The sequence below is a fragment of the Carcharodon carcharias genome, chromosome 2, assembly GCF_017639515.1.
Source record: "Carcharodon carcharias isolate sCarCar2 chromosome 2, sCarCar2.pri, whole genome shotgun sequence".
In the NCBI taxonomy this organism is placed as follows: Eukaryota; Metazoa; Chordata; class Chondrichthyes; order Lamniformes; family Lamnidae; genus Carcharodon; species Carcharodon carcharias.
The window spans coordinates 141,490,117-141,517,075 of NC_054468.1; the positions used below are offsets into that span (position 1 = coordinate 141,490,117).

Genomic DNA, 26,959 nt, shown 5'->3' on the forward strand with positions numbered 1-26,959 from the left:
TAGAGGGCAGGAGAGGTTAAATGACATTGATATCATGGGAAACAAAGGGAGTGGTAATGGTTATAGTAGAGACAAAAAGCTTTGGTCCAAAGCCTCACTGCTGGCTCACTTCCCCCCACCTCCCTTGCACTGGCAAACCTTTACCACTCCCTTGCTGGTAATTCACATTCCCCAACTCCCTCCCACTTACTTTCTATGGTCCATCACCACTCCCCACTCTCAATTCAAGGTGGGTGTGGGGGTGGGGAAGCAGTGGAGGGAGCAGTGAAGGAAGCAGGAGTTAGGGGGAAAGCGAGGGATGACGAAGGACATCACAGGTGAGGGGGAAAAACAGCAAGGAGAGCAGGGAAGAAGCAGGCAGGACACAATATTTGGGGAAGTGGATACACAATGGTGATGTGAACTGCTGGAGAAACTACATATGCGTCTCTGTCTTATGTGGGAGCCAATTTCCTTAAAATTTTCAGGAGTGTTAACTCCTAGACGTGAGGCCCTTATTTAGTGAGCCCACGTTCTGGTGTGAGATGTGAAGAGGAGCAGCTGATCAATCCACAGGCAGGGTTAGAGCTAGGAGCGATGAGGGTTTGGGAAGGAGGTTGGCAAGATTACTCCCTGGCAGGGAATGGAACAGAATATAGCAATTAGGGTTGCTGCATGTGAGGGGGCAGTAACATCACTGAACTAAACCTCATTTATAACAAAGGCTAAGTTTTAAATAAAACCTTAGAGTTAGCTATTTTTTGTATCTTTTCTTCCCAGAAAGAAATCACAAAACAGGCTATAAGAAACTAACAGAAGGATTGTGTTACTTAGCTGTCATCTGAGTAGCTTTAAGCAAAGCCCAAGATAATAACCAACAGAGACCCATCAATATCTGCAGAAACAGTTCCAGTCTAGAGATTCTCTCTCTCAATCGCACAAGAGGAAAGCAAAGTGTTTCATAAATTACTTTCCAATGTTTTGATAAAGATTTTGATAGTGAGGCAGGTTTCTCAATTGCTGAAACTTGTTTTGATGTCATAGCATGTTTCTATGGTTACTCAAAAGAAGAAATTAAAGTCTAATATGAAGTGCAGGTCCATTTGGGTCCTTCCTCAGGCATTGTGGCAATTAGTAAACTTCAATGCATAACTGAACCTATATCCCATTATTAGGTGGGTGTGGGGGTGGGGAAGCAGTGGAGGGAGCAGCTAAAACCATTACTTTTGAAGAGCTGCTGCTATGCTTGCAGAATATACTAGCTAAAGTGAACTGGGAAACTAGGTTAAAAGTTATGACAGTAGAAACGCAGTCTTTAAAGGAGATATTTAATAACTCTCAGCAAAGATTTACTCCAGTAAGAAAGACTCTAGAAGGATGCATTATCAGTGGCTGAATAAAGATTGGATCAAATTGAAAGAAACACTGAACAAATCTGCAAACGTTAGTATTAAGTCAGAAGATTGGTCAGATTTTAAGAAACAGCAAAAAATGACTAAAAATAGAGGGAGAAAGTTGAGTATGAGAGAAAGCTAGCAAATAATATAAAAACAGATGGTAGAAGTATTAAATAGGAAAAAGGTAGCTTTCTCTCATACTCAACTAGTATTGGTCCTCTGGAGTGAGTCTGGAGAATTAATAATGGAAAACAAGGAAATGGCAGGGGTGTTGAACAGGTAGTGTGTATCTGTCTTCATTGAATAAGACTTAGAAAATTTCCCAAAATTACTTGAAAATCAAAAGGTGACCAAAAGGGAGGAACTTAAAAACTTCATCACTAGGGAGGTAGTGCTGGGAAAACTGTTAGACCTAAAGGATTCTTGAAAGATTACCAGTGCATCCACTATCTCTGTAGCTACTTCTTTTAATACTCTAGGATGCAACCCATCAGGGGACTTAACAGCCTTTATCCCCATTAGTTTATCTGATACTTTTCCTCTAGTGATAGTTATTGTATTTATTTCCTCTCCCACTTTTGTCCCTTGATTTAGTATTTTGGTACGCTATTAGTGTCTTCTACCTTAATGACTGATGCAAAGTATTTATTCAACTCTGCCATTTCCTGGTTCTCCATTATTATTTCCCCAGCCTCATTTTCTAAGGGGCCTATGTTCACTTTGGCCTCTCGCTAGTTTACCCTCAAAGTTTATTTTCTCCATTATTTTTTTGGTCATCTTTTGCTGTTTTTTTAAAACTTTCCCAACCCTATAGCTTACCACTAACCTTTGTCACATTGTATGCTTTTTCTTTCAATTTGATACTACCCTTAGCTTCCTTGCTTAACCATGCTGAAGGGGTTTATCCCCTTAAAATCTTTCTTTCTCACTGGGATATATCTTTGTGAGTCATGAACTATTTTCTTAAATGTCTGCCATTGTTCATCAACTATCTTTTCTGCTAAACTCCTTTCCCAGTGCACTCCAGCCAACTCTCCCTCATTCCTTTATAATTACCCTTATTTAAAGTTTAACACAGTTGTTTCTGACTCAAGTTTCTCACTCAAACTATGCTAAATTCTATCATGTTGTGGTCACTGTTTCCTATGGGATCTTTTACTTAAGATCATTTATTAAACCTGCCTCATTACCCATATCCAGATCCAAAATAGCCTGATCTCTGGTTGGATACACAACATATTGTTCTAGGAATACATTCGATGAATTCTTGTTCATGGCTAACTCTGCCAATTTGATTTTCCCAATCTACATGAAGATTAAAGCCACCCATGATTAATATACTGCCTTTTTTTACATGTCATTACCTCCTGATTTATTCTCTGTCCTACAGTATAGCTACTGTAAGAGGGCCTATAGACTACTCCCACCAGTGTTGTCTTCCCAGAGTTATTTCTTACCTCCACCCATATGGATTCTACATCTTCTAATCCAAGATCATTTGATATCGTACTTATTCCATCTTGTACTAACAAGGCTACCCCGCCACCCTTTCCTTCCTGCCTGTCCTTTCAAAAAGTCACATACCCCTGAATATTTAGTTCCCAGCTCTGATCTCCTTGTAACCACGTTTCCGTAATGGCTATAAGATCATACCCATTAACCTCATTTGTGCCGTTAATTCATTTATTTTGTTCCAAATACTATGTGCATTTAAGTAAAGAGACATTTATTTTGTCTTTTTAACTCCCCCACCCTCCCCTTCTTTGACCCTATTTGCTGCTGTTTTTTTAATGTTTGTACACTCTGTCCCTCCCTGTCACACTCTGGGTATCAATACCTGCCCTACAATGCTGCCATCCTTTTGCTTTGTTAGTCTATATATTCCCCTCTCTAGAACCCTCCCCCCACCCCACCCTTAAAGTCCTCTCTACAGCCCTAGTGATTTGATTTGCTAGGACACTGTTCCAGCACAGTTCAAGTGAAGCCCATCCCACCAGAACAGCTCCCTTCTACCCCAGTACTGGTGCCAGTGCCCCATGAACTGAAACCCATTCTTCTTACACCGATCTTTGAGATACACGTTTAACTCCTTGACTTTATTTACCCTATGCCAGTTTGCCAGTGGCTCAGATAGTAATCCTGAGATTATCTTGGAGGTTCTGCTTTTTAATATAGCTCCTAATTGTTCAAATTCTTTCAGCAGAACCTCCTTTCTAGTCCTATCAATGTCACTGGTACCAACATGGACCACGACAACTGGATCCCTCTCCTCCCACTCCAAGTTCCTCTCCAGCCCTGAGGAGATATCCTTAACCCTGGCACCAGGCAGGCAGGCAACAGAGCCTTTGGGACTCACAATCACGGCTGCAGAGAACACTATCTATCCTCCTAATTATGCTGTCCCCTAACAACGTGAATGGTTCCCTGTACCACAGCATCGTGATCAGTTTGCTCATCCTCCCTGCAGTCACCGCTCTCGTCTACACAACTTGCAAGAACCTCATAACTGTTGGGCAGTTGTAGGGGCAGAAGCTCCTAGAATGCTACCACCAGGTCCCCAAACCTACTTCACTTGCAGTCAGTCTCCTGGCCCTGATCACAGGCCAAATCTGAATTACCTAATCTGTGGGGTGTGACTGCCTCCTGGAGCAAAGTGTTCAGGTAACTCTCCCCCTCCCTAATGCTGCACAATGTCTGCAGCTCAGGCTCGAGCTCCTTAACTCAGATCCGAAGTTCAAGCTACAAGCACTTGCTACAGACGTGTCTGCTCTGGATCACCCAGGAGTCCAGCAGCAGCAACACTTCACCTGTCCTGCCATCGCGGACATATCTTTATTTAATTACTTAATTACTCTAGTATCCCTGCTCTTTACACTTCATTGTAATTTTTTTTACACAAGTATCTATCTTATACTTAACAAGCTATTTTTAAGAAAGAGAAGGAAAAAGACTACAGACCTAAACACAAACTAAAGACATTACTTTTACTTTAAAGACTAGAAATATTCACCAATCAGCTGGTCTCCACGCTCTTTAATAGTCTCTCACTCTTCTCGCACTCACTCACTATTAATGGCCCCGCTGCTCCTCTTGCTCTCAATGTCAATGACCCCGCTGCTGCTACTCGCCCTCTCACTGTTAATGGCCCCAGTGCTACTCTCACCCCCTCACTGCAAATGGCCCCAGTGCTCCTCTCGCTCTTGATGTTAATGGCCCCGTTGCTGCTACTCGCCCTCTCACTGTTAATGGCCCCCGCTGCTCATCTTGCTCTGTTAATGGCCCCGTTGCTTCACACGCACACTCACTGTTAATGGTCCCCGCTGCTTCTCGCACTCACTCTCTCTCTCATGGGATACAGAGGAAGGTGGCAAGTTGGATCCAAAATTGGCTCAGCAACAGCAAAAGGTAATGGTCGATGGATATTTTTGCGAACGGAGAAAAGGTTTCCAGTGGTGTTCCACAGGGTTCAGTGTTGGGACCCTTGCTATTTGTTGTATATACTCATGATTTGGACATAAATGTAGGAAGTATGATTGGGAAATTTGCAGATGACACAAAAATTGGCCGTGTAGTTGACAGTGAAGAGGATAGCTGTTGTTTCTAGAATGATATCAATGGTTTGGTTGAATGGGCGGAAAAGTGGCAAATGGAATTCAATCCAGTAAAGTGAGAGGCAATGCATTTGGGGAGGACAAACAAAGCAAGGGAACATTCAATAAACGGGAGGATATTGAGAGGTTGAGGAAATGAGAGACCTTGGAGTGCATGTCCACAGATCCCTAAAGGTGGCAGGACAGGTGCATAAGGTTTTAAAGAAAGCATATGGAATGGTGTCTTTTACTGGACGAGGTACTGAATGCAAAAGCAACGATGTCATGCTGGAACTGTACAGAACAGTTCCATGGCTGGAATTGTGTACACAATTCTGGTCACCACATTACAGGAAGGACATAATTGCTCTGGAGAGAGTACAGAGGAGATTTACAAGGAAGTTGCTGTCAGGGTTTGAAAATTGCAGCTATGAAGAAAGATTGGATGGGCTAGGGTTGTTTTTCTTAGAATAGAGATGACCTAATTGAGGTGTACAAAATTATGAGGGGCCTAGACAGGGTAGACAGTAAAGAATTGGTTCCCCTGCCTGAGAAATCAGTTACCAGGGGGCATAGATTTAAGGTGATTGATAGAAGGATTAGAGGGGACATGAGGAAAAACTTTTTCCACACAGAGGGATGTGGGTGTGTGGAATTCACTGCCTAAATTGCAGGTTGGGGCTGAAATGCTCAACTCATTTAAAAGGTACTTGGATCTGCATCTGAAGCATTGAAACCTGCAAAGTTACAGACCAGGTGCTGGAAGGTGGGATTAAAGTGAGCAGCTAGTTTATTTTTCATCTTTTTCTGGCCAACACAGGCATGATGGGCTGAATGGCCTCTTTCTGCACTGTAACTTTTCTATCATTCTATGAAATTGCTAGAATCCATTATGAAGGAGGTTATAACAGGATACTCAAAATCATAATGTGATCAGGTAGAGTCAATGTGGCTTTGTGATAGGGAATTAATGTTTAACTAATTTATTCGAGTTTTGAGGAATTAACAAGCAAGGTGGATAAAGAGAAACCTGTAGATGTGGTGCACTTGGATTTCCAAAAACCATTTGATAAGTTGATACACAACATACCAGAACACGGCACAGGGAGTAACATATTAGCACAGACAAAGAATCGGTTAGCTAACAGGAAGCAGAGATAAATAGGTCTTTTTTGGGTAGGCAACCTGTAACTAGAGAGATCAGTGCTGGAGCTTCAACTATTTTCAATCAACATCAATGACTTGGATGAAGGGTCTCAATGTATGGGAGCTAAATTTGCCTACGATAGGTAGGAAATTAAGACGTCAAGAGAAGGTAGAAAACCTGCAAAGTAATATAAACAGGTCAAGTGAGTGGGCAAAAATTTGGCAGATGGGGTATAATGTGGAAAAATGCAAACTCGTCTGCTTTGTCAAGTAGAATAGAAAAGCAGTATAGTATTTAAATGGGGAGAGATAGAAAAACTTGGTGGTACACAGGGATCTGGGTGTCCTGGTACATGAATCACAAAATTAATATGCAAGTACAGGAAGTATTAGGAAGGCAAATGGAATGTTGGCATTTTATTGCAAGAGGGATAGAATATAAAAATAGAAAATTTTTACAGAAGCTGTACAGGAAACTGGTGAGATCACGTCCAGAATACTGCGTACAGTTCCAGTCTCCTTATTCAAAAAGAAGGTACAATTGCCTTAGCAGTACAGAGAAGGTTCACTCATTCATTGGTTGAACAGGTTGGGCCTATAACCGTAGGGGTTTAGAAGAATGAGAGATGATCTTACTGAAACATACAAGATTTGAAGGGAATTGACAGGGTAGATACTGGAAGGGTGTTTCCACTTGTGGGAGAGACTAGATCTTGGAGACACATTTTAAGGATAATAGGTCTCCCTTTTAAGTCTGAGATGGAGAATTTTTTTTTCTCTGAGGATTGTTAGTATGTGGAATTCTCCTTCCCAGGGAGCAGCAGAGGCTGGGTCATTGAACAGATTCAAGGCAGAGGTAGACAGATTTTTGATAGGCAAAGGGATCAATGGTTTTGAGGGGCAGACAGGGAAGTGGAGTTGAGACCACAACCTGATCAGCCATGACCTCATTGAATGGTGAAGCAAACTCGAAGGGTTAAATGGCCTACTCCTGCTCCGAAGTTCTATGTTCCTATAATAAGCCTAAACACATCAATTGGAGTTTCTTCTGGAGGGAGATGAGCTAATTTTCATAAAGACAAATATTTCCAGAATTGTTATTCCTATTGATGTTTTACTGCACTGGAATGCTACGCTGCATCAAGAAATAAGACAAGACCAGCTATTCAACAATGAAAACAATTATCTTTACTCCATGTTTACACACTGACCTGGGCAGCCACTGATTGGAGGCAAGGGTTTGCAAACATTTAGATAAAACGTACGCTTCTTTCTATCTTCAGCTGTGTCTACTGCAATCCAAGGATCTCTGTCCCTTGCAAGGTCACTCAGGTCATATTCATTACCTGCTGCATCTGAAAGAAAAGTCACACCATCTGATCATACAGAGTGAATTCACTAAACGTTTCTTTTGGTTCAAAGAGAAATGTTTTATCTACTGATAAACATCACATTGTATAAGAATCTATATACCCTGTAAAGCAACTATATTGCCAAGCAGTGGTTCCCAACTGAGAGTTCAAAGGTGTTTCAACAAGCCTAAATCAGACAGTTTTCACAAGACACACAAATGCTTCCTTTTTAAACAACCCATTTACCTAGATTTTGCAATAAGAGTAATGGTATGGCTCAGTGCCCAACACTATTATGGACTAAATTGGACAGCAACTTCCAGTGAGCTCAGAAGTGTAATTAAATGCAGAGAATGGGGAGCTTCCGTCTGATTTGCTCTGCTCCTCCACAAGTTTCACTACACTAACATCTTGCTGAAAGATTTGGAGTTAAAACAATGAAGGCAGTGAAGTTGGAGTACTAACCCAATATATATCCATTAAACACACCAGGAAAAGTTAGGGCTTGGCCATTCAACTGTAAGCAAATTTTTAACAGTGTGCAAGGTCATAATTACTAACAAGCAACCCTTCTGACACTTAAATTCTACTTTTAAAAATGTGGAATTGTATTCCAATGATAAAAACCTGAAGGAGAGTTAAAATATAAAACAATTTATTTAAAATGTGTGTGTCTGTTACTTCTCAATCAATCCCCTCTTTCTGTACATGATTTTACATTGAATTAAATAGTCTGAATGGTTATGGTTTATGACTACATGTCCCAAATTTGCTGTAGGTGAAAGCGATTTCTAATAACTACAGGTTGCCACACAAAAGCCCACTTAAAGTTTGTGAGCAGCTGTAACTGTAATTAACTACAAGTGCCATTTATTCATTCACAGCTAACAGCAAAAACTGGGCCAGAATGTGTACGTAGTCAGTACACTACACAAATTTTGCCACGCAACCTGGTGGCAGAGTTATGGGCCAGTCATTTATATGATACAATTGTACTCCATCAAGCATGGTATTTAGTGTGCACCTTGAAAGGGATAGAAGGCTGAATGCTGAGAAGTTGGAGACGTTAGGCCAGTTTACAGTCATATTTTATAGTATCAGTTAATTGTAGAGGACTGTTTCAAGATACTGTCTGTTGAGAAATTTCAAAGCAGTCTTACAAACAAAACTTTACAAGTTACATGAGAAGAAAGGCTACTTACAAATAAAATCCTCAGGTGAATTTATTAAAATATGTATTTTCTCTGGTTCACCAGTACAAGTTACAGGTCTTAAAAGGGGGTCCATCAGCTCATGCTAAGCTGCTTAACCCAAGGGGAAGCACCTAGTTCTCCATGTTAGTGGCCATTTGCTAGTTGAGTTTTCAAATGGGACAAGTGTGTAAACATCACGCACTTCCCAAAGGGTACCATAGAACTAGCAATTCAGCAGTGTAAAGAAACACAAAATGAAGATAGATTAAAGAATATATAAAAACTGCAGAGAAAACTTTTATTTATTAAATTACATTTAATAAATCCCTCCATAATGTTTAAACACGTATTCACCATATATTGTAATCAATTGATTTTTTTATTAAATACTGCAACAAATAATCAGCAGTCCATCAGATCCTTGTATTTGCAAAATGTTTCAATAGCATTAACAAAATGGAATGCAGATTTGTTGTTATCATGCGATGAAGAAAACTTCAGATCAAGTGTCTTAGATTATTTGGACTGTTCAAACAATATTTAGCACTTACTAGCCTCTTTAGCAGACTACTTTGGTGAATGAATGAATTATACAGGATTAAAATCACTTGCTTACCAAGGACAAGGCAGTTCACAGGAGCTGGAAAGCAAGCCAATGCAGTATAAAATTCAAAGTAGGTGTCATGAAATCGTGCAGTCGTGCCAATTTTCTCTCGCAGAAACTTGAGCTTTCCAGGATATAAATTAGTGTCACAGACAAAACGGATAATAAATGCATCCTGAAATCCTGCAGGGTGTAATAGGAACATTTTTTTTCCGATTATGGGAGCATTTACACCACATGAAATATTAAAGTTCTCAACTACATATCTTATACAAAACAAAAATTTCTCTGTTTTTGGATGCATCCAAAAACATAGTGCAGTGTTAACTAGCATATTTAACTGATATCAGGATGAAAGGCTAAACTTATTCATACAGAAGCAGTGTATTATAGGATTTGAACTTCTAAAAAATAAAACAGTTTCTAGTAGCCTAATGCTATTGGTTGGTGTGTTAACAGACCACACAGACTCGGCGGGGTCTGTGTAAACCAAGCAATTAACTATGAAGGCTAGGCAACTTGGAGGACAGGCTGATTAGTTGGTAGGATAAATAGATACAACTTAAATGTGGAGAAATGCAAAATAATACATTTTGCAGGACATGGGAAAAATTTATAACAAATCAGTGTTGCCCAATAGAAATTTCTGACCAGCCACACATGCCATCATCAGCACCATTTCAGCCACATGCACTAATTTTTGAAGCAAGGACTAGAAGATTATACTGATAGGGTTAGAGGAAGGAGGGTGTAAGAAGATTAGAGGAAGCTTGTATGGAGCATAAACTCTCTCATGGACACATTGGGCCAATGGCCAGTTTCTGTGCATTCTATGTAATGCTCTGCAACTCCATCTGAACATGCCCTACCTGACTGCACTTCCAGTGTACCCTTGTACATGAGAGTTATAAAGCCATCAGTGGAAATCTGCAGTGCTGTTTCCGATCCAACCAGACGTTTTGGTTTTTGTCCATCTATCTCACATCCAGCTGCTGGTTTGTTGCCTATTTGCCCACATGCGTTTAGGCCCCGGCAAATGTTGAGCTTTAAAAGAAGTGAGTTAATCTAGGTTATTAGACAAATCAGATACAAAGTGTACAGTTTTGACAAAACAGCAAGAAAGATTGGTCACATCAAAAAGGAGGATAGTAACAGACACAAAGAGGACAGACTGGTGAAATAGGTAGACACGATAGATGAAATTTAATCAAAGATGCGTGAAATGATACATTTTGGTAGGTAGAGGGAAGAGAAAATATAAACTAAAAGATACAATTTTAAAGGCAATGGAGGAACAGGGACACATTGGGTGTATGTTAAAGTTGGGAAGTTACTACCAGGGTATCCTGCTCCTCCAATGGTTGCGTGAGAATAGTATCGCACCAAGAGACTCAGCATCAAAATACATGATATAGCATGACATTTCTGTATTTAACCAGTATATACACACTAAATTCCAAGAAAAAGTTGGAATATGTCCTTTCCAGCACAAATATGTTTTTAAACAATGTAATAAGTCTTGATTACTTCCTAACCAACTCTCTGGCACTGAAAATCAACTTAAATAAATGTGGAGTTTCATTCTTTCAGATTTTAATTATTGTTGAAGATTTCAATTTAAAAAAAAATACTTTTTATCTCTTTTATTCTCTCCCTCTTTATCCAATCTTTCCTTTCCCCTCTATTTTGCTGAAAGCAAAAGTACCTGATTAGACATTAAATTAAATACCCTGACACTTCCTAGTTCAGACTCTGTCCTGTATATTAATGATTCTTTGATCTGATGGGTTAGAGATATACAACTGCTTGCCCTCTTCACACAGATCCCAAATGATTTGTAGTGAATGCTGACCTCTTGCTGATAGTGGCTGAAAGGAACCTCCACTGCAAAAGTCCCCAGAAAGTCTAGGGGCAAGTGTAATGAACAGCACTCTCAAAATCCAGCCCATTTTGATAGAATTGATTCAAAAAGAGACACATGGAGATAAAAATATAACCTGGCATATTTTTAGCCAGTTCACTAAGTAAAGAACTGTCATTAAAGTTAAATGTTTTGACATTCTTTAGCCCACTCAAAGAACACGTTTCAGATTAGCATTTCATATTTTTAAATTATAAATATATTAGCCAATATTCAGTATTCTAACCTTAAATGTTACATGGTTCCCAGTCACTGAGTAACCTGTGTCTGAAGCCAGGGGCAGAAAGTTAAAGACAAAGCCAGTGTTGGGGTCTTTTGCTGAGCAGTTCTAGAAAAAAAATCATACAGATGTTTCAGTTCAGCAACTCGTTCTACAAAAATACAACAGATTTTATAAAGGCACACTTGTTACACACAAAAATATTTCAGCACCATTTTATATAGATTGTCACTAATATAACCATCAGTCACCAACACTCTGGAGCATCAATATGTTTTGGTGTCATTAAAATTTTGCATCAAATCTAAACTAAACATATGAACCTCTTAAGTATTGGTTACACCAATGAAGATGTGAATTAGTTAGGGAGATGTTGGGAAGAGTTATTAACAGAATATATAAAGAAAGGCAGCAAGCAAATCAGTCTTTAAATTTTCAAAAAGTCAGATATCAGAATTAACATATAAAGCAATTTTCATATCAAGTCTCAAAACACTCATGAATAAAAAGCAATCGTAATACCGCTATATGCCAAACTTTCCATTAAACTAGGACAACTTGACAAATTTAGTGTATTTGGATGCAAAAGCAAAATACAATTTTTGTACCTGTTGCAGATTAATTTGGTACCAGGTAATTTTACATTTGAAGAATGTGCACATTAGGAAACTATGTATCTGTATTAGATATAGCCAACATACAAATAATTAAAATATGGATTATTCCTCCACCATATCTCTCAGACATATCCTTGCGGCTGGTATAATAGGTAGAGGATTAGGAACAGAATGTTTATTCCTTTAATCAGAGAAAGCTTAATCTGGATACAGAAGGTATACAGTTTTAGGTGTTAAAGAGGAGATGCCTTCTTGTGAATCACAATGACAAATTTTGCATAAATTGAGATGTGTGCTAATTAAGGATTCAGAAACAGTCTTGCAACAACAAATTTTGTACAATGATTACCAAACACGGGCTTTAAAGTCTAAAGGAGGAGAGAGGTGGATAGCTTTAGAGAGGGAACTATAGACCTCAGGGGCCTAGGCAGCTGAATGCACAACCACCAGTATCAGGATGTGCAAGAGCCAGAATTGGAGGAGCACAGACATCTGAGGGTTCTGCTCTGAAAAGGGTCATAAAGGCTCGAAACATTAACTGTTTCTCTCTCCACAGATACCGTCAGACCTGCTGAGTTTTTCCAGTACTTTCAGTTTTTATTTGAGATCAGAGGATTGTAGGGCTGAAGAATATTAGAGACAGGAAGGCAAAAGGCCATGGAGGGATTTCAAAATGAGTTTTAAAGTTGTGGCGTTGCAACAATGGAAGCCAATGTAGGTCTGCAAGTACAGGGAAGATATGTGAATGGGCCTTGGTGCAAGTTAGAATGCAGGCATACACAGTTAATAAATACATAATTCTGAAAGTGGTTTAACACCGAATTGCAGCATACAAGTAACATTTATGAGGGCAAACTTTTTAAGTTCTGAGAAAATTACATTTGCCTAAAAGGATATTTTCATAACAGGATTGATGTTCAAATCCTTAACTAAGGACATTGCATTCCTGATCAGCGCAATAATTTGCTTTACCTCATTCAAATCTTCAGTTGTTGTGACAGGACAGGCTGCTTCAGTTTCCCATAAAAACGTGACCACACAGTCCTTGTGATCAATGAACCTCGGACCAGTGGACTTTAAAAATACATAAAACCCATTAGCGTGGTCATCACACAAGAAATACTTTGCTACTAAATCCAATATATTGTCATCCAGGTCAACCCTGGCATTATCACTCAGCATACAAGTAGTGGTTTCCATTTATACCAATGGAATACTGGATTTGATCGAATGGATAACTTTCTGACTTGGCACCCCTGTCAGGAGCTTGTTCTACCGACCAGAAATTGGAACACGTTGTACATGATTTTTCAAATATTTAAAGGAACAGTCAGGAAGTGTGCTTTGTGACCACCCACATTTATGATCTGCTTTTCCACTGGTGAAGCATTTCCATCCAAATGAGCATGATTAGTCAGTGGAGTATAAATTCATTTTACAAGCATGGTAAACTCTAATGCATTGTAGTTCAATTTTTAAACGAAGCATAAGAGGTAAGCAAAATTTTGTGCAAATGGGGACTTAGAAGTTTTGGAAAGTTAGAGATGAAGTGGATTTTTGTTGTCTTCAAAGCTTCCTACATTTTTCCTAACTATGCATTCATTGTGGTGATGCATTGCTTAATGAGTTTCAGAAGGATACAATTCATGGGAGTATTTACAGAATTCAATACACATTGTTGGCATTTCCTACTGATTACAATATTAACAATTTAGAAAATTAAAACAACAAACATTACTTGTGATGGGATTGTGAAGAGGTACAAGACCACAATTAAAGCTAAAATCCATGTCGACCATCAGGTTACTTCAGGTAAATTTCTGGAATAGACACCAATTTTTTCCACCGCTAAACATATCAGTATTTCGTAAGCATTAGATTAATTCAGTTGGTAACACCTCAAAACAAAAGTTTACAGGATCAAGCTTTGCACCAGAACTTGCACACGTAATTTCAGTGTACACTTTAGTACAGTAATGAGAATATATAGCACTGGTAGATGTGGCATCTTGCATATGGATGTTAAAATGAAACCCCATCTACCCTGAACAGATGGATGCAAACAAAGCCATGGCCCCATCCAAAGAACAGGAGTTTTGGCCTAGATTTCTCCCTCAGACAACACCTCTGGTCATCTAACTTAGTGTCTGTGGAATCGCAGTGCTTATAAATTGGCTGTTGTATTTATTCGCTTAACAACCTTCAGTAAAGTAACTTATTTGTTATGAAGTTCTTTGAGCATACTCAGAATGAGATAAGGAACTAGGTAAATGCAAGCTTTTGTTCTTTCTACAACAAGCCATAAAGTCATCTCATTAGAATGAGAAGTCACATCTTGGGGAGCAATGACAGGGCCCAAGAGTTACAATGTGCAACATAAATCACTTAGTACTAGTGCTGAGCTTTACTCGGTCTATGAAAAGTCTTTTTGATCATGTATTTCCCCTTTGGTAAATGAGGCTACCTCATGGCTTAACCCAACAGTAGGATGACCTCAAGTTACTGGTAAATAAACTAGACAAAATATTCAGAGAAAGATGCATGTTTAAAAATCAAGGCTGAAGCAGCCTGCAGGTGAGTTTAGGGTCTTTGGAAAACTGGTGCACATATAATTCTTAATCAATGCCAGTGGTAAATAACCAATTAAAAAGGAGAAAAAGAAAGAGGATAAGATAACAAGGGGAAGCAAACTGAAGTTAAAAGGAAACCCAGGACAAATCTGCTGTAAAGGAAAGCTCTCCTTCTTAGGGAAACCAGCAACTGGTAAAATATGGAATGTAAAGAGGTTGTAAAAGGGAAATTTCCTTACCAGTTCTTTTGAACAACTCAGGTGGATACGGGTAGTGTAAAAGGTTAGTTGACCATCTGAATTGGTACATGCAGAACCATTTATATATTCCAAAACAATCCGTCCATCTTTTTCTAGCTTGGGGCCATTTTTGGCAATTCCCAGATTGCTGATGGATACTTTTTCATAAAGTGCATCCTAAATATAAATCAAACTTTATGTAAGCAAATATACATTAGCAACACTAGCTTAAATTTTCCATCATGCTAATATCCACATGCAGGTTTTTAGCAAGTTTGCTGAGCTAGAAGGGAAAATCAAACTTATAGAATTGCACTTTCAGAGAATGTAATAGAAAGTGATGGTTAAAAACAGTTGAATAATGCACAATGAAATGGAAGGATACATATGGATAGTCCCTCTGTTTCAACAGGCATTTTAAACAATGCAAATAGTAATCCTGAATTTCACTCCTGAGAAAGAATTTTTTTTTTACATACTAAATTCCCTGCAACATTAGTCATGAATAATCTGCACCACTGAGTCTGGGAGGTCAAGCGCTTTCAGAAAGGGTCAACAATGGAAATCAAGTCATCCAAGACTGCAATGAGGAATTGATGGAGCCCGAGAAGTTCTCATCCCCATTGGTGTCTGAGCTGCTACAAGACACTAATTAGCAGCAAGCAAAATGCCCCATCAGCTAATAACATTAAGTTTGTAAAACATCAATTTTATAGCAGATAGAGTTCAATACATTGGTATGAAGCCACAGCATGTGCAATTACTACCTGGTGATGGTCTATCAACTGGGTGCATCAGTTTGCGCCATGGTTCTAGGACAATGCAAACTGTGCAGCACGGTTTGACTACCCATCAGTTAACAGTTTCTGCACTTGCAGCTGACAGTAAATCAGAACTGATATTTTGTTGGGAAGCTATTACTGAATATGAAGTTATTCAATCTTTTCTCGCTTTGATCAGCAGTAAAGTACTACTTCCTTCTGTTCATATCCATGTTTATAAACATCCATAATGAACCCAGAGAATGCAACATTCATCCAATGGACTGAACAGATAAACACAATGGATTCTTGATGTGTTTTCACTTTATTTTTGCACTTCTGCCTATTATGGAAAATCTAAACTTGCTTAATTTGAACTTCATGCTTGTTAAATTCAGCCAAATAAATTCTCAATTCTGTCCACTTAAATGGTTTACCACTGAATAACCGAAGTTGACAGTTCACATTATAATGCAACATACTACGTCTCTTTCATAGTGCATTTGGCACACTGCTGCATATCGATCACATCCATGAACCAGATTCAGAGGTCGACAGACATTGATATAATACTTCTTGTGGTTACTTGATGTTGTGTCCATGGCGAACCAGTTACTTTCATCACTGTCCTCTGACTTTGATAAACTGAGTGGAAGAGGTTTCAAAAAACACAGTTATCAACTCATTACAACAACATGCATTTATACTGCACCTTTACCGTTAAAGCATCTTGCAATGTATTTTGAGGTGTACTCATACAAAAATTAGTGTCTCATTTATGCAAAAGTTGGAATGTTTCTTTCAGAGACCAGCTATTTTACTTTTAAAAAATCAAACCTTTAAAAATTCTGCAGTATTTTAAACACAAAGATTCAGAGATTAGGCAAATACAACTTGTGATTATTCACCTCCTTCCCCCCTCAAGAATCCCAGTGCTGCAAACCTTATACAAAGAATTGCCTCAGACTTCACTTGCAGTCTAATTTTTGTCTTCCAGATGATACTCGATAGTCAAGTTTAAATATTAGAGACAGCAAGGCAACATTGAGCTGTTCATTGCTGAAGACACGAAAGGATGTGCAGGGCATTAAACTGCTGCTTATATTAACTTGATGAGCTTCAGGTAACACATTAGAACTTTGATTACAAAGCAGGCCAACTAGGCTCGTTGCATGCAAGCTAGCTTGTTTCTTTCCATCAGATCAAATTTAAAAACTGCAAATTAAGAATCTGCAAACTTGTCAAGCCACTACAATTTTAGGGAATAATACATGCAAGGTCCATATGAACATCATATTGAAAGGAAGATTCTCCTGTGAGAATCACAGTAGAATGCTGAACACATTAAAAAAAATCTGAAATGATCTTTTTGTACAGGAGTGGTCTAAGCAAAGATTGTCAGGCTATAGGCAAGAGGGGAATTTTGAGGACCAATACCTAGGATAGCTTCTTTATTTGGACTAAGACCTAGTTAGTTATCTGAAATAAACTACAGCAGTATGGGATGGAATACAAGCCCTTCCAGCATGGATTTATCATCTTCCTAGATTTTTGATATCATTTCTTATGCTCATTACCCCACTTCAAGTAGAATTCAAGACACCGAATTGCTGATACCTTTCCTTTCATGCCATTGTTGCCAACTTTAGACATTTAACAATGGATGCACAGAACAAATTTAATTTTGCTGAAAAAGTGTTTTTTGCTTCGAAGTGACACTTAACTTGAAGTGTAAATTGCAACTGTGTGAATGGGCTCCTAAGCCAGTGGAAAGAGAGGTGGTCTCTTTCAGGGCATCTCACCTCACTTCCCTCTGCTGTCAAGCCAGATCCTCTGACTTCAGGCTACATTTGTAGCAATTCTGAGCGAGGTGCTAGGCAAAAGACCACTGCACAGACAGTTTTGTGTGAATGCATCCAAAGTGATCAAGCACGAGACACTAAGCACTTTTACAGGCAAGCTGTATAATTAAAAAGGTGATCACTTGCAAATTCGTCAAATTTTCAACCCAAGGAGTAACTGCTGAGAAACAAATTATTCTAGTCAGATGGGCAAGCTATTGTTTTCCCTAAAAGAGTGTCAAACTATTCTTTAGATATTTAATTAGATTTTTCTTCAAACCTGACTCTTCTCAAATGCCTAGATTTAGCAAAATTGTACAGATATTTATTAGATGAAAAGCATCCACCATCAGGCCAAAGAAAGTTCTATTCCATTCAGGAAAGTAATTGCATGTAGGCACAATAATTGTAAGTCTTTAAAAAAAAAAATCACATGGAACAGAAATTGGGTGTGCCCAGAAATCTATCAAGGCATTGCCAAAATTGAACCAGTTCCCATGTGCAAAATTGCAGAACCACATTATTGCTGCTAGCGGGCCTCATTGAGCCTTCAGAGCCTGTTCCGGTAATTTCAGTGCTACTGCTATTACAATAGTCCACTTTAGATATTTTGCACAAATTCATGCACTGGAGTTACTTACATGATGGCATTCTGTAACTCAGATTGTCATCGTTTCCATTGTCTTAGAAAATTCAGAACTATTAAATTGAATACCTTCAGCTCCAAGAAGGGACAGAAGCAGCCCCCAAATTGGAAAGATTATTTCCGCAATCATTCGAAATGAAAGACTTGTACAATTAAGATTAAGTTTATACAGGTAGATGTTATTTGACATCCCACCACTCTGCAAAAAAACTTGTTCCTAAAAATAACTATAATATCTATTTTTAAAGGTGGAATATTGAGGCAAAACAATGAACTTAAATATACATATATAAAAAAAATCAGAATGCTGTATTCTCACCTTGACAAATCATACTGCTGCTTTGAAGCTTCATTTGTCACCATACACTCTAACGGCACTTCAGGGCAAGCATATTGAGTATACCACTTGAAGTTATAAGTGTGCTCATCTTCCTCCTAATTTTAAAATACAGCTAATTGTAGTGTTAAATTCATATTTGTATTATTCACCACTTAAACTTTGGAATTCAGAATGAAGCTATTTAGGAACTAAGATACATGAGTTTTGAGACCTATTTTCTTAGCATATCCTACCCAAGACAATATCCCATATCCTACCTAAATGGCCTCTGAAATGGTCTAGCAAGCCACTCAGCTGCACCAATCCGCTAAAATGCCTAAAAAGGAATGGAACTGGACAGACCACCTGGCATCAACCTAGGCACCCAAAACGACAGCCATAAACTCAGCCCCATCGACCCTGCAAAGCCTGCCTTATTGACATCTGGGGGCTTGTGCCAAAATTGGAAGAGATGCCTCATGGGCTGGTCAAGCAACAGCCTGACAGTCATACTCACGGAAACATACCTTACAGGAAATGTCCCACACACCACCATACTGGATATGTCCTATTCCACTGGTGAGGCAGACCCAGCAGAGGTGACAGCACAGCGGTATACAGTTGAGATGGAGCTGCCCTGGGAGCCCTCAACATTGATTCAGGACCCTATGAAGTCTCATAGCATCACGTCAAACATGGGCAAGGAAACTTCTTGCTGATTACTTTGTACCAGCCCCCCTCAGCTGATGAGTCAGTACTCCAACACTGAACGCTACTGAGGGTGCAGAGGGTGCAGAATGCACTCTGGGTGGGGTCTTCAATGTCCATCACCAAGAGTGGCTCAGCAGCACCACTTCAAAACTAAGCTGGCTCAGTCCTAAAGGACATCGCTACTAGATTGGGTCTGCGGCAGGTGGCAAGGGAACCAAGGCCTCATCCTCAACAAGCTGCCTGCTGCAGGTGCATCTGCCCATGACAGAATCGGCAGGAGTAATCCTACTCATTTCTTGAGACAACGAATCCCTGTCTTCATATTGAAATCACCCTCCATCGTTGTCAAGATGATATAATAGTTCTCAATGTTATTGGAATTTATTGTAAAATAATGGAGCACGTGTGGGAGTGCAAGCATGCATGGGGGTGAGAATGAGAAAGAGAAAAAGAAAAAGAGGGAGACTGACTTAATTGGATTAAAGACAGCTGGTCTGAAGGCTTTGGTAGATGTGGCAGATGATGAGCTAGGTTTGAAATGTTAAGTAGGTAAACATTGTTGCCAAAAGAACATTTTCATTTTTAAATAAATCAGACTAGATGGTTTTCAAAGGAGGGGTGAAATGTGTCATCTAGCCAGATGAAATTTAAAAACAGTGGGTTTATTTTTCCCAAAGATTACTGGTAGAACATAGTACTATGAGAGAATTTTACTAGGTAAAATCCAAAGACATAATGAAACAATGGGTATTTGCATTCAATGGGGAAAATCGGTATAAAGGAGCAAAGGCTGTGTGTAAGGGCAGGCATTTTAAGATCTAACAAGTGTGTAAAGCCTTCAGCATCTACGCCTCAAGCTGCTGTCTACAACAAAAAAAGTTAAGGAGACTCACTTTGAATTGGATTGTCAGGGTATCAGGTTTCTTTGCTTGGGTCTTTTAAAATCTGTGTCTTACTGTTGCCTTAACAAAAAAGTGTGACTGGGAGTCAGATTAAGTAGGATTTAGGAATTATTAAGCAGTAATTTGTAGACATATGTATGTGCTTAAAAATCATTTTTCTTGTTAATAAATGTTTAATCTAGTTTTGTAAAAATCTACAAGACTTGGCGGTCTTATTACTACTGAATTCAAGGCATGCATCTCAAAATTTATACAAATTGTAAAACAAGTTGTGGCAGTTGTTTCAAGACTCCCTTTGTGATTTGAACAACTCAACATTTACCATTGGCTGTGCCACAACAATTGTGTTGTGCGGCACTACCATCATGCTAAATGGGATAGATTTCTAACAGGTCTGGCAACTCTAGACTGGGCAAACATGTGATGCTGTGGGCCATCAGCAACAGAGTTGTACTCAACCACTATCTGTGACCTCATGACCTTGCATAGACCCTGCTCTATCATTACCGCCAAGTCAGGGGATCAACCCTGTTTCAAAGAAGAGTGCAGGTGGGGGCATGCTAGGAGCAGCACCAGGTATACCTAAACATGTTGGTGATCAACTTGGTGAAGCTACAACACAGGACTACATACGTGCCAAACAGCATAAGCAGGTGGCAGAGCTAAGCAATTCCACAACCAATGGATCAGACCCAAGCTCTGCAATCCTGCCACACCCAGTTGTGAATGGTGGTTGACAATTAAACAACTCACTGGAGGTGGAGGCTCCACAAATGTCCCCATCTTCAATAATGGTGGAGCCCAGCACAGCAGTGCAAAAGATAAAGCTAAAGCATTGCAAAAGTCTTCAGCCAAAAATGCCAAGTTGATAACTTATCTCAGCCTGCTCTGGAGGTCCCCAGATGCCAGTCTTCAGCCAATTCGATTCACTGTAGGTGATATCAAGAAACGGCTGAAGGCACTGGATACCGCAAAGGCTATGAGCCCTGACAATATTCCAGCAATAGTGCTGAAGATTTGTGCTTCAGAACTTGCCATGCCCCTGGCTAAGCTGTTCCAGTACAGCTACAATGCTGGCATATACCCAGCAATGTGGAAAAAATTGCCCAGGTATGTCCTGTACACAAAAAGCAGGACAAATTCAATCTTGCCGATTACTGCCCCATCAGTCTACTCTCGATCATCAGTAAAGTGATGCAAGGGGTCATCAACAGTGCTATCAAGCTGCACTTGCTTTGCAATAACCTGCTCACTGAAGCTCAGTTTGGGTTCTGCCAGGGCCACGCAGCTCCTGACCTCATTATAACCTTGGTTCATACATGGCCAGAAAAGCTGAACTCCTGAGGTGAGGTGAGTGTGACTCCCCTTGACATCAAGACCGCATTTGACTAAGTGTGGCATCAAGGCGCCCTAGCAAAACTGGAGTCAATGGGAATCTCTACACAAATTAGAGTCATACCTAGCACAAAGGAAGATAGTTTTGGAGGTCAATTGTCTCAGTTCCAGGACATCACTGCAAGAGTCTTCAGCCGCTTCATCAATGACCTTCCTTCCATCATAAGGGCAAAGTAGAGATGTTCACTAATGATTGCACCATGTTCTGCGTCATTCGCCACTCCTCAGATACTGAAGCAGTCCATGGCCAAATGCAGCAAGACCTGGACAATAACCAGGCTTGGGTTGACAAGAGGCAAGTAACATTCACGTCACACAAGTGCAAGGCAACAACCGCCTCCAACAAGAGAGAATCTAACCATCACCCCTTGACATTCAATGACAACATCATCACTGGATCCCCCACTATCAACATTCTGGGGATTACCATTGACCAGAAACTGAACTAACCATATAAAGAGTGAGATTACAAGAGCAAGTCAGAGGCTAGGAATCCTGCAGCGAGTAACTCACCTCCTGACTCCCCAAGGCCTGTCCACCATCTACAAGGCACAAGTCAGGAGTGTGATGGAATACTCTCCACTTGCTTGAATTAGTGCAGCTCCAACAACACAAGGAGTTTGACACCATCCAGAACAAAGCATCCCACTTGATTGACAGCACATCCACAAACATTCATTCTCTCAGCCACCGACAGTAGCGGCAGTGTGTACTATCCACAAGATGCACTGCAGGATCTCACCAAGCTTCCTTAGACAGCACCTTCCAAATCTACGACCACTACTATCTAGAAGAACAAGGGCAGCAGACACATAGGAGCACAATCACCTGAAAGTTTCCCTCCAAACCACTCACCTTCCTGACTTGGAACTATACCACCATTCCTTCACTGTTGCTGAGTCAAAATCCTGGAGCTCCCTCCCTAACAGCACTGTGGGTGTACTTACACCACAGATTGCAGCTCACCACTGCCTTCTCAAAGCCTACATCCCATGAGAAAACACAAAATGACCATTTTCATAATAAATAAACATGTAATGCCCTTTCTCGGAAAGCAACCTTTCATCCCCATATTCTGATTGCAGTGACTTACGACTTGGTATTCCTCTTGGTTAAATTGGTCTTGCCTCTTCAATCATAATTCATCCATTCATAGATTCGCCAAGTTGACAAATTCATTTCACCAGTTCAAAAATGCCCCAAGATCCTATAAACTATTACAGGGTCAACCTTGTACTTATTTAATAAGTACTTGAGCTGAAAGGCATCATCGCAGAACAGTAATAAACAACCTCTGTAGTGAAAGGATATTGTGCTGATATAATGTCACAACCTGCTCCAGAGGACTCTAATAACTGACCTCAAATTCTGGATGCCCTTCACCTGCATCCCGATCACACAGGAACGTTATGAGTGCAGATCGTTGAGTGTGCTGCCCATTGTTGTATGGTGTCCCATTTGTATAGACCAGATGAATGATCCCATCATAGTACGTCAATCTGGAGTTTGACACTCCCAGGCTCCAAAAATGACTATGACTAGGGATCAAGCAGAGGATTAGAACACAAAAACCGTGAGATGATCAACTTTAGCTTTATGTCAGATACACAAGACAGCTACAAACTGAATGACAGACTGATTTCAACTATCGATTTTGGCCCTTGCAATTGTATAAATACAGGGATGGAAGAGAAAACAAAATTATAGTTTAAGTCTTTCAGGAACAGTGGAGATACAATAAGTTTATTGCACTTTAACATCCCAAGCTGCTGCTTCAGAGTTATTATAAAACAAAGTATGACACCAAGCCAAATAGAAACTACTAGGGCAGATGGCCAATGGTTTGGCCAAAGAGGTAGGTTTTAAGAAGCGCCTTAAAGGAGAAAAGCAATTTAGAGAGGCAGAGGGGTTTAGGGAGGGAATTTCAGAGCTTGAGGCCTAGGCAGCTTAAGGCACAGCCAACAATGGTGGAGCAATTAAAATCAGGGATGCTCAAGAGGTCAGAATTAGAGGTGTACAGATATCTCTATGGATTGTACAGACTGTAGAAGATTACAAAGATAGGGAGGAGTCAGGCTTTGAAAACAAGAATTTGCTTAACAGGGAGTCAGTGTATGTCAGAGAGCACAGGGGGTGATGGATGAACGGTATTTGGTGGGAGTTAAGGTACAGGCAGGATTTTGGATGACTTCAAGTTGAGGGGGTAGAATGTGGGAAGCTGTCCAGGAATACATTAGAATAGTCAAGTCTGGAGGTAACAGAGGAATGGATGGGGGTTTCAGCAGAACAGCTGAGGCAGGGGCAGATACAGGCACTGTTAAAGGGTGAAAAATAGGTGGTGATCTCAATGACAGTGCAGATGTGTGATTAGAAGCTCATCTGGGAGGTCAACGTGACGCCAAGGTTCTAATCGGTCTGGTTCAACCTCTGTTGCCAGGGAGAGGGGTGGAATCCATGGCCAGAGGGTGGAGTTTGTGGCAGGGTCAAAGACAATGGCTTCAGCCTTCCCAATATTTAATTGAAGTCAATTATTGCTCATTCAATCTGACAATCAAGAGTGGAGCTGTCGAGAGTTGGTGGTGGCGAATCAGAGCTGGTGTCATCAATGTACACACAGAAACTGACGTGTTTTCAGATAATATTGCCGAGGAGTAGCATATAGATGAGAAATAGGAAGGATCCAAGCATGGATTCTTAGGGAACACCAGTGGAACTCTACAGGAATGGGAAGGGAAGTTATTGATAGCAATTTTCTGGCTACAAATGAATAGTTAAGAATGGGACCGGATGAGTGCAGTCCCAACCAGTTAGACGATGGGAGAGAAATTGGAGACGACTGGCAAGTTCAATTGTTCCAATGGATGGAGTTGGGATTGATGAGAAGTGTGCCTTTCTCACAGTAATATAGAATGTAATTTGTAACTTTAATAAGAGCCATTTCAGTACATGGCATGGAAACCCAATTGGGGGGATTCAGATATGGAATTTGCAGGAAAGATGGGCTCAAATTTGGGAAGGGACAACATGTTAAAGAACTGCAGAGGAAAGAGAGATTGAAGATGGGACAGTAGTTTGCAAGGACACAAGGGTCATGCTTTTTTTTTTTGAGAACAATGACTGCAGATTTGAAGAAGGGGACAGGACTGGAGGAGAGGTAACCATCAATGCCAACTAACATGGGAGTCATGAAGGGAAATTGGATGGTCAGTAGTTTAGCAGAAATAGGGTAGGGAGAACAGGAGGTGCATCTGATGGACAAGACAAGTGCAAAGAGGGAGAGACTGAAAATAAACTAGGGAAGGAAACAAGTTCAGGGCTAGGGCAGAAAGTTCTCTTAGAGGAGATTTGGTCCAGTGAGCTAGCAGGAGGGAAGGGAAGAGGCAGTTCAATCTTGGTAACACAGCAATCCAATAGCTTCTTGCATTTGTCATTGAAGATGAGGTTTGAGGAGACAGGGGGAGGGGTTTAAGACGACAGTTTCAAGTACAGAAAAGTAGCCAGGGGTTACCTTGGTATCCCAGGATGATCCTGCTGGCCCAGCCAGTTCTGGCAGTGGATGGCAACACCAGTTTAGCACTACATACAATTACCTCAGAATAACATTAAATATAACCCTAAATTCTATAACCTTTCTAAAAACTCAGTGCAAGATAGATGTGCATTTTGAGACACTTATTCAACAACCTAAAACTTGTCATGAAGTACCACTTCTTTATATTTAGGGAAGTGGCTTACAAAATTAAACTCCTATGCTTACAATATTCTATTCATTCATTCTGCATTTAGTGCACCAACATTCATGAAATAAGCTATACAGGCACTTTGGTTACTTACGCTAGATCTTCCTGACAAGCACCAGAATTTCCCCCACAGGCCGCCGATACATTGCCACAGACATTTATATAGAAATTGTAATTCTCAGATTTAAGTTGGTAAGTGCCATTTTGTTTGGTCAGAGGCGAAAGGTCAAACAAGAAGCCTAAGAATTAAACAAAAATAAATACAAGGTAAGTAATAAATGATTTTAAGTGCACTATCTTCTCTCCAAAGTGATTGAATATTAAAACAATCCAAAAAGGAATCACAACTAAGCTGGTGAGCAATGTGCAAATCACTAGGGAATCTGTTAATTGTATGCAAATTGTATTAAGGTTAAGGGTATTTGATTGATTGATTAAGCACATATAAAGAGAAACCTCTGGGACACTGGGTATTGGTTAGGAAGCAGGCAGATATTTGTAATGTTATATTATGCAAACAAATCTAGTATTAAGTAAAAGATTGGTGCCTGGTTTCCTACTTCAACTGGTTTCAGAATGAACAATGCAGCAGAAAATAGTTTCCAATCTTCACCTTCAGGCAACCCAGACAAAAGATTGTAATCTGAGTTACTTCTGTGAAGAATGGCTGAAACTAAGTGTAAATCGCCAGGGTATGATTACCCACCAACGTTCCCTGAATTCCAGCCTCATACACTTCATTTTTCCACTGGTCATATATGGACATGGGTTATGCCCTTACCAAAGTTAAGGAAGGTATGGCCTTGGCATTACTGCCTCATAAAATATAATCGAAGTATTTTGAGAGCTGGATGCCCATCAGTTGGATGCTGGAGGAGGTTTGAATCTTCTATTAAGCTTCATGGATACAATTTATAAAATCATCTATTACATGTCTATGAGGCATGATCAGAATTGATAGATTTCAAAAGATGGACAGTCATTCCATAAAAGAACATATCACAGACTTTAACAGACCTCAAATAAATAGCAGAAATTCAATTGGGAGATTCCTTATCCAGTGCTCCCATTTAAATTGCTGGATTGTGTTAAGATGTCACATGCAGATAGGTTTCTGGTGCTTTAAAAAAATTCCGGTGGGGGCGGGGGCAGATATTTCCAGCTGCCTTGATGACACAAATGGGACATTCCACAGTGTGACTAAGGTTGGAGGATTCAATGATTGCGGTCTTTCAAGATCATTCAGATATGGAGCACAGATGCCTGAACAACTGAAGAGTTAAACTGCAGGAATAAGGATGAAGGCACTTTTAGCTGATCTGGACATCACAGATGACAGGATTGGAATAGCAATAACAGATGAATGAACCCCAGGAATGCCCATGGAACAACTAACAGGTGCTTCAGATGTGACTCAAAATATCATTATGCAATGAACTACCTGCAGTGACTGAGGGTATAGCCCCTCCTGCTGTCTAACAGGGGTCATGTGACGTTCTGACCAATGAGACCTAAGCTCAGGCAATATCCAGGGGGTGGGGCTTTCTGACGAGTCAGGATCGAGCACGTAGCACCTGAAAAGTTCTCTGCAATAAAGTTACACCATTTCTTCTCTAAACCTTTCCGCCCTGTCGAGTCTTTATGTTTGGTGATGAGGGTAAAATAGCTCCAACGCTGCACCTCGCCCAGTTACCGTGAGCACATCAAATCTTAAAAAAGACAAGACTACTCACTAGTCATTCTGATCTTCAGCAGAATAGACCCTTACGATAATAATATGGAAGGCTGAAGCCAGTATATAAAGTACCTAGGATTT

The 26,959-nt window shown here is 40.0% G+C and overlaps 1 protein-coding gene across 1 annotated transcript in view; it reads right to left on the reverse strand.

The window, feature by feature from the left end:
• igf2r (insulin-like growth factor 2 receptor) overlaps positions 1-26,959 on the reverse strand; it is a 227,071-nt gene that overhangs the window by 82,290 nt on the left and 117,822 nt on the right. Inside the window, exons 15-24 of the mRNA XM_041211704.1 lie at positions 25,238-25,382; positions 22,764-22,941; positions 18,396-18,511; positions 16,072-16,234; positions 14,829-15,005; positions 12,992-13,093; positions 11,409-11,510; positions 10,131-10,305; positions 9,274-9,444; positions 7,324-7,467 (exon numbers count right to left, since the gene is read on the reverse strand). Of these exons, the coding sequence (XP_041067638.1) occupies positions 7,324-7,467; positions 9,274-9,444; positions 10,131-10,305; positions 11,409-11,510; positions 12,992-13,093; positions 14,829-15,005; positions 16,072-16,234; positions 18,396-18,511; positions 22,764-22,941; positions 25,238-25,382 (1,473 nt within the window). The remainder of the gene's footprint in view (positions 1-7,323; positions 7,468-9,273; positions 9,445-10,130; positions 10,306-11,408; positions 11,511-12,991; positions 13,094-14,828; positions 15,006-16,071; positions 16,235-18,395; positions 18,512-22,763; positions 22,942-25,237; positions 25,383-26,959) is intronic.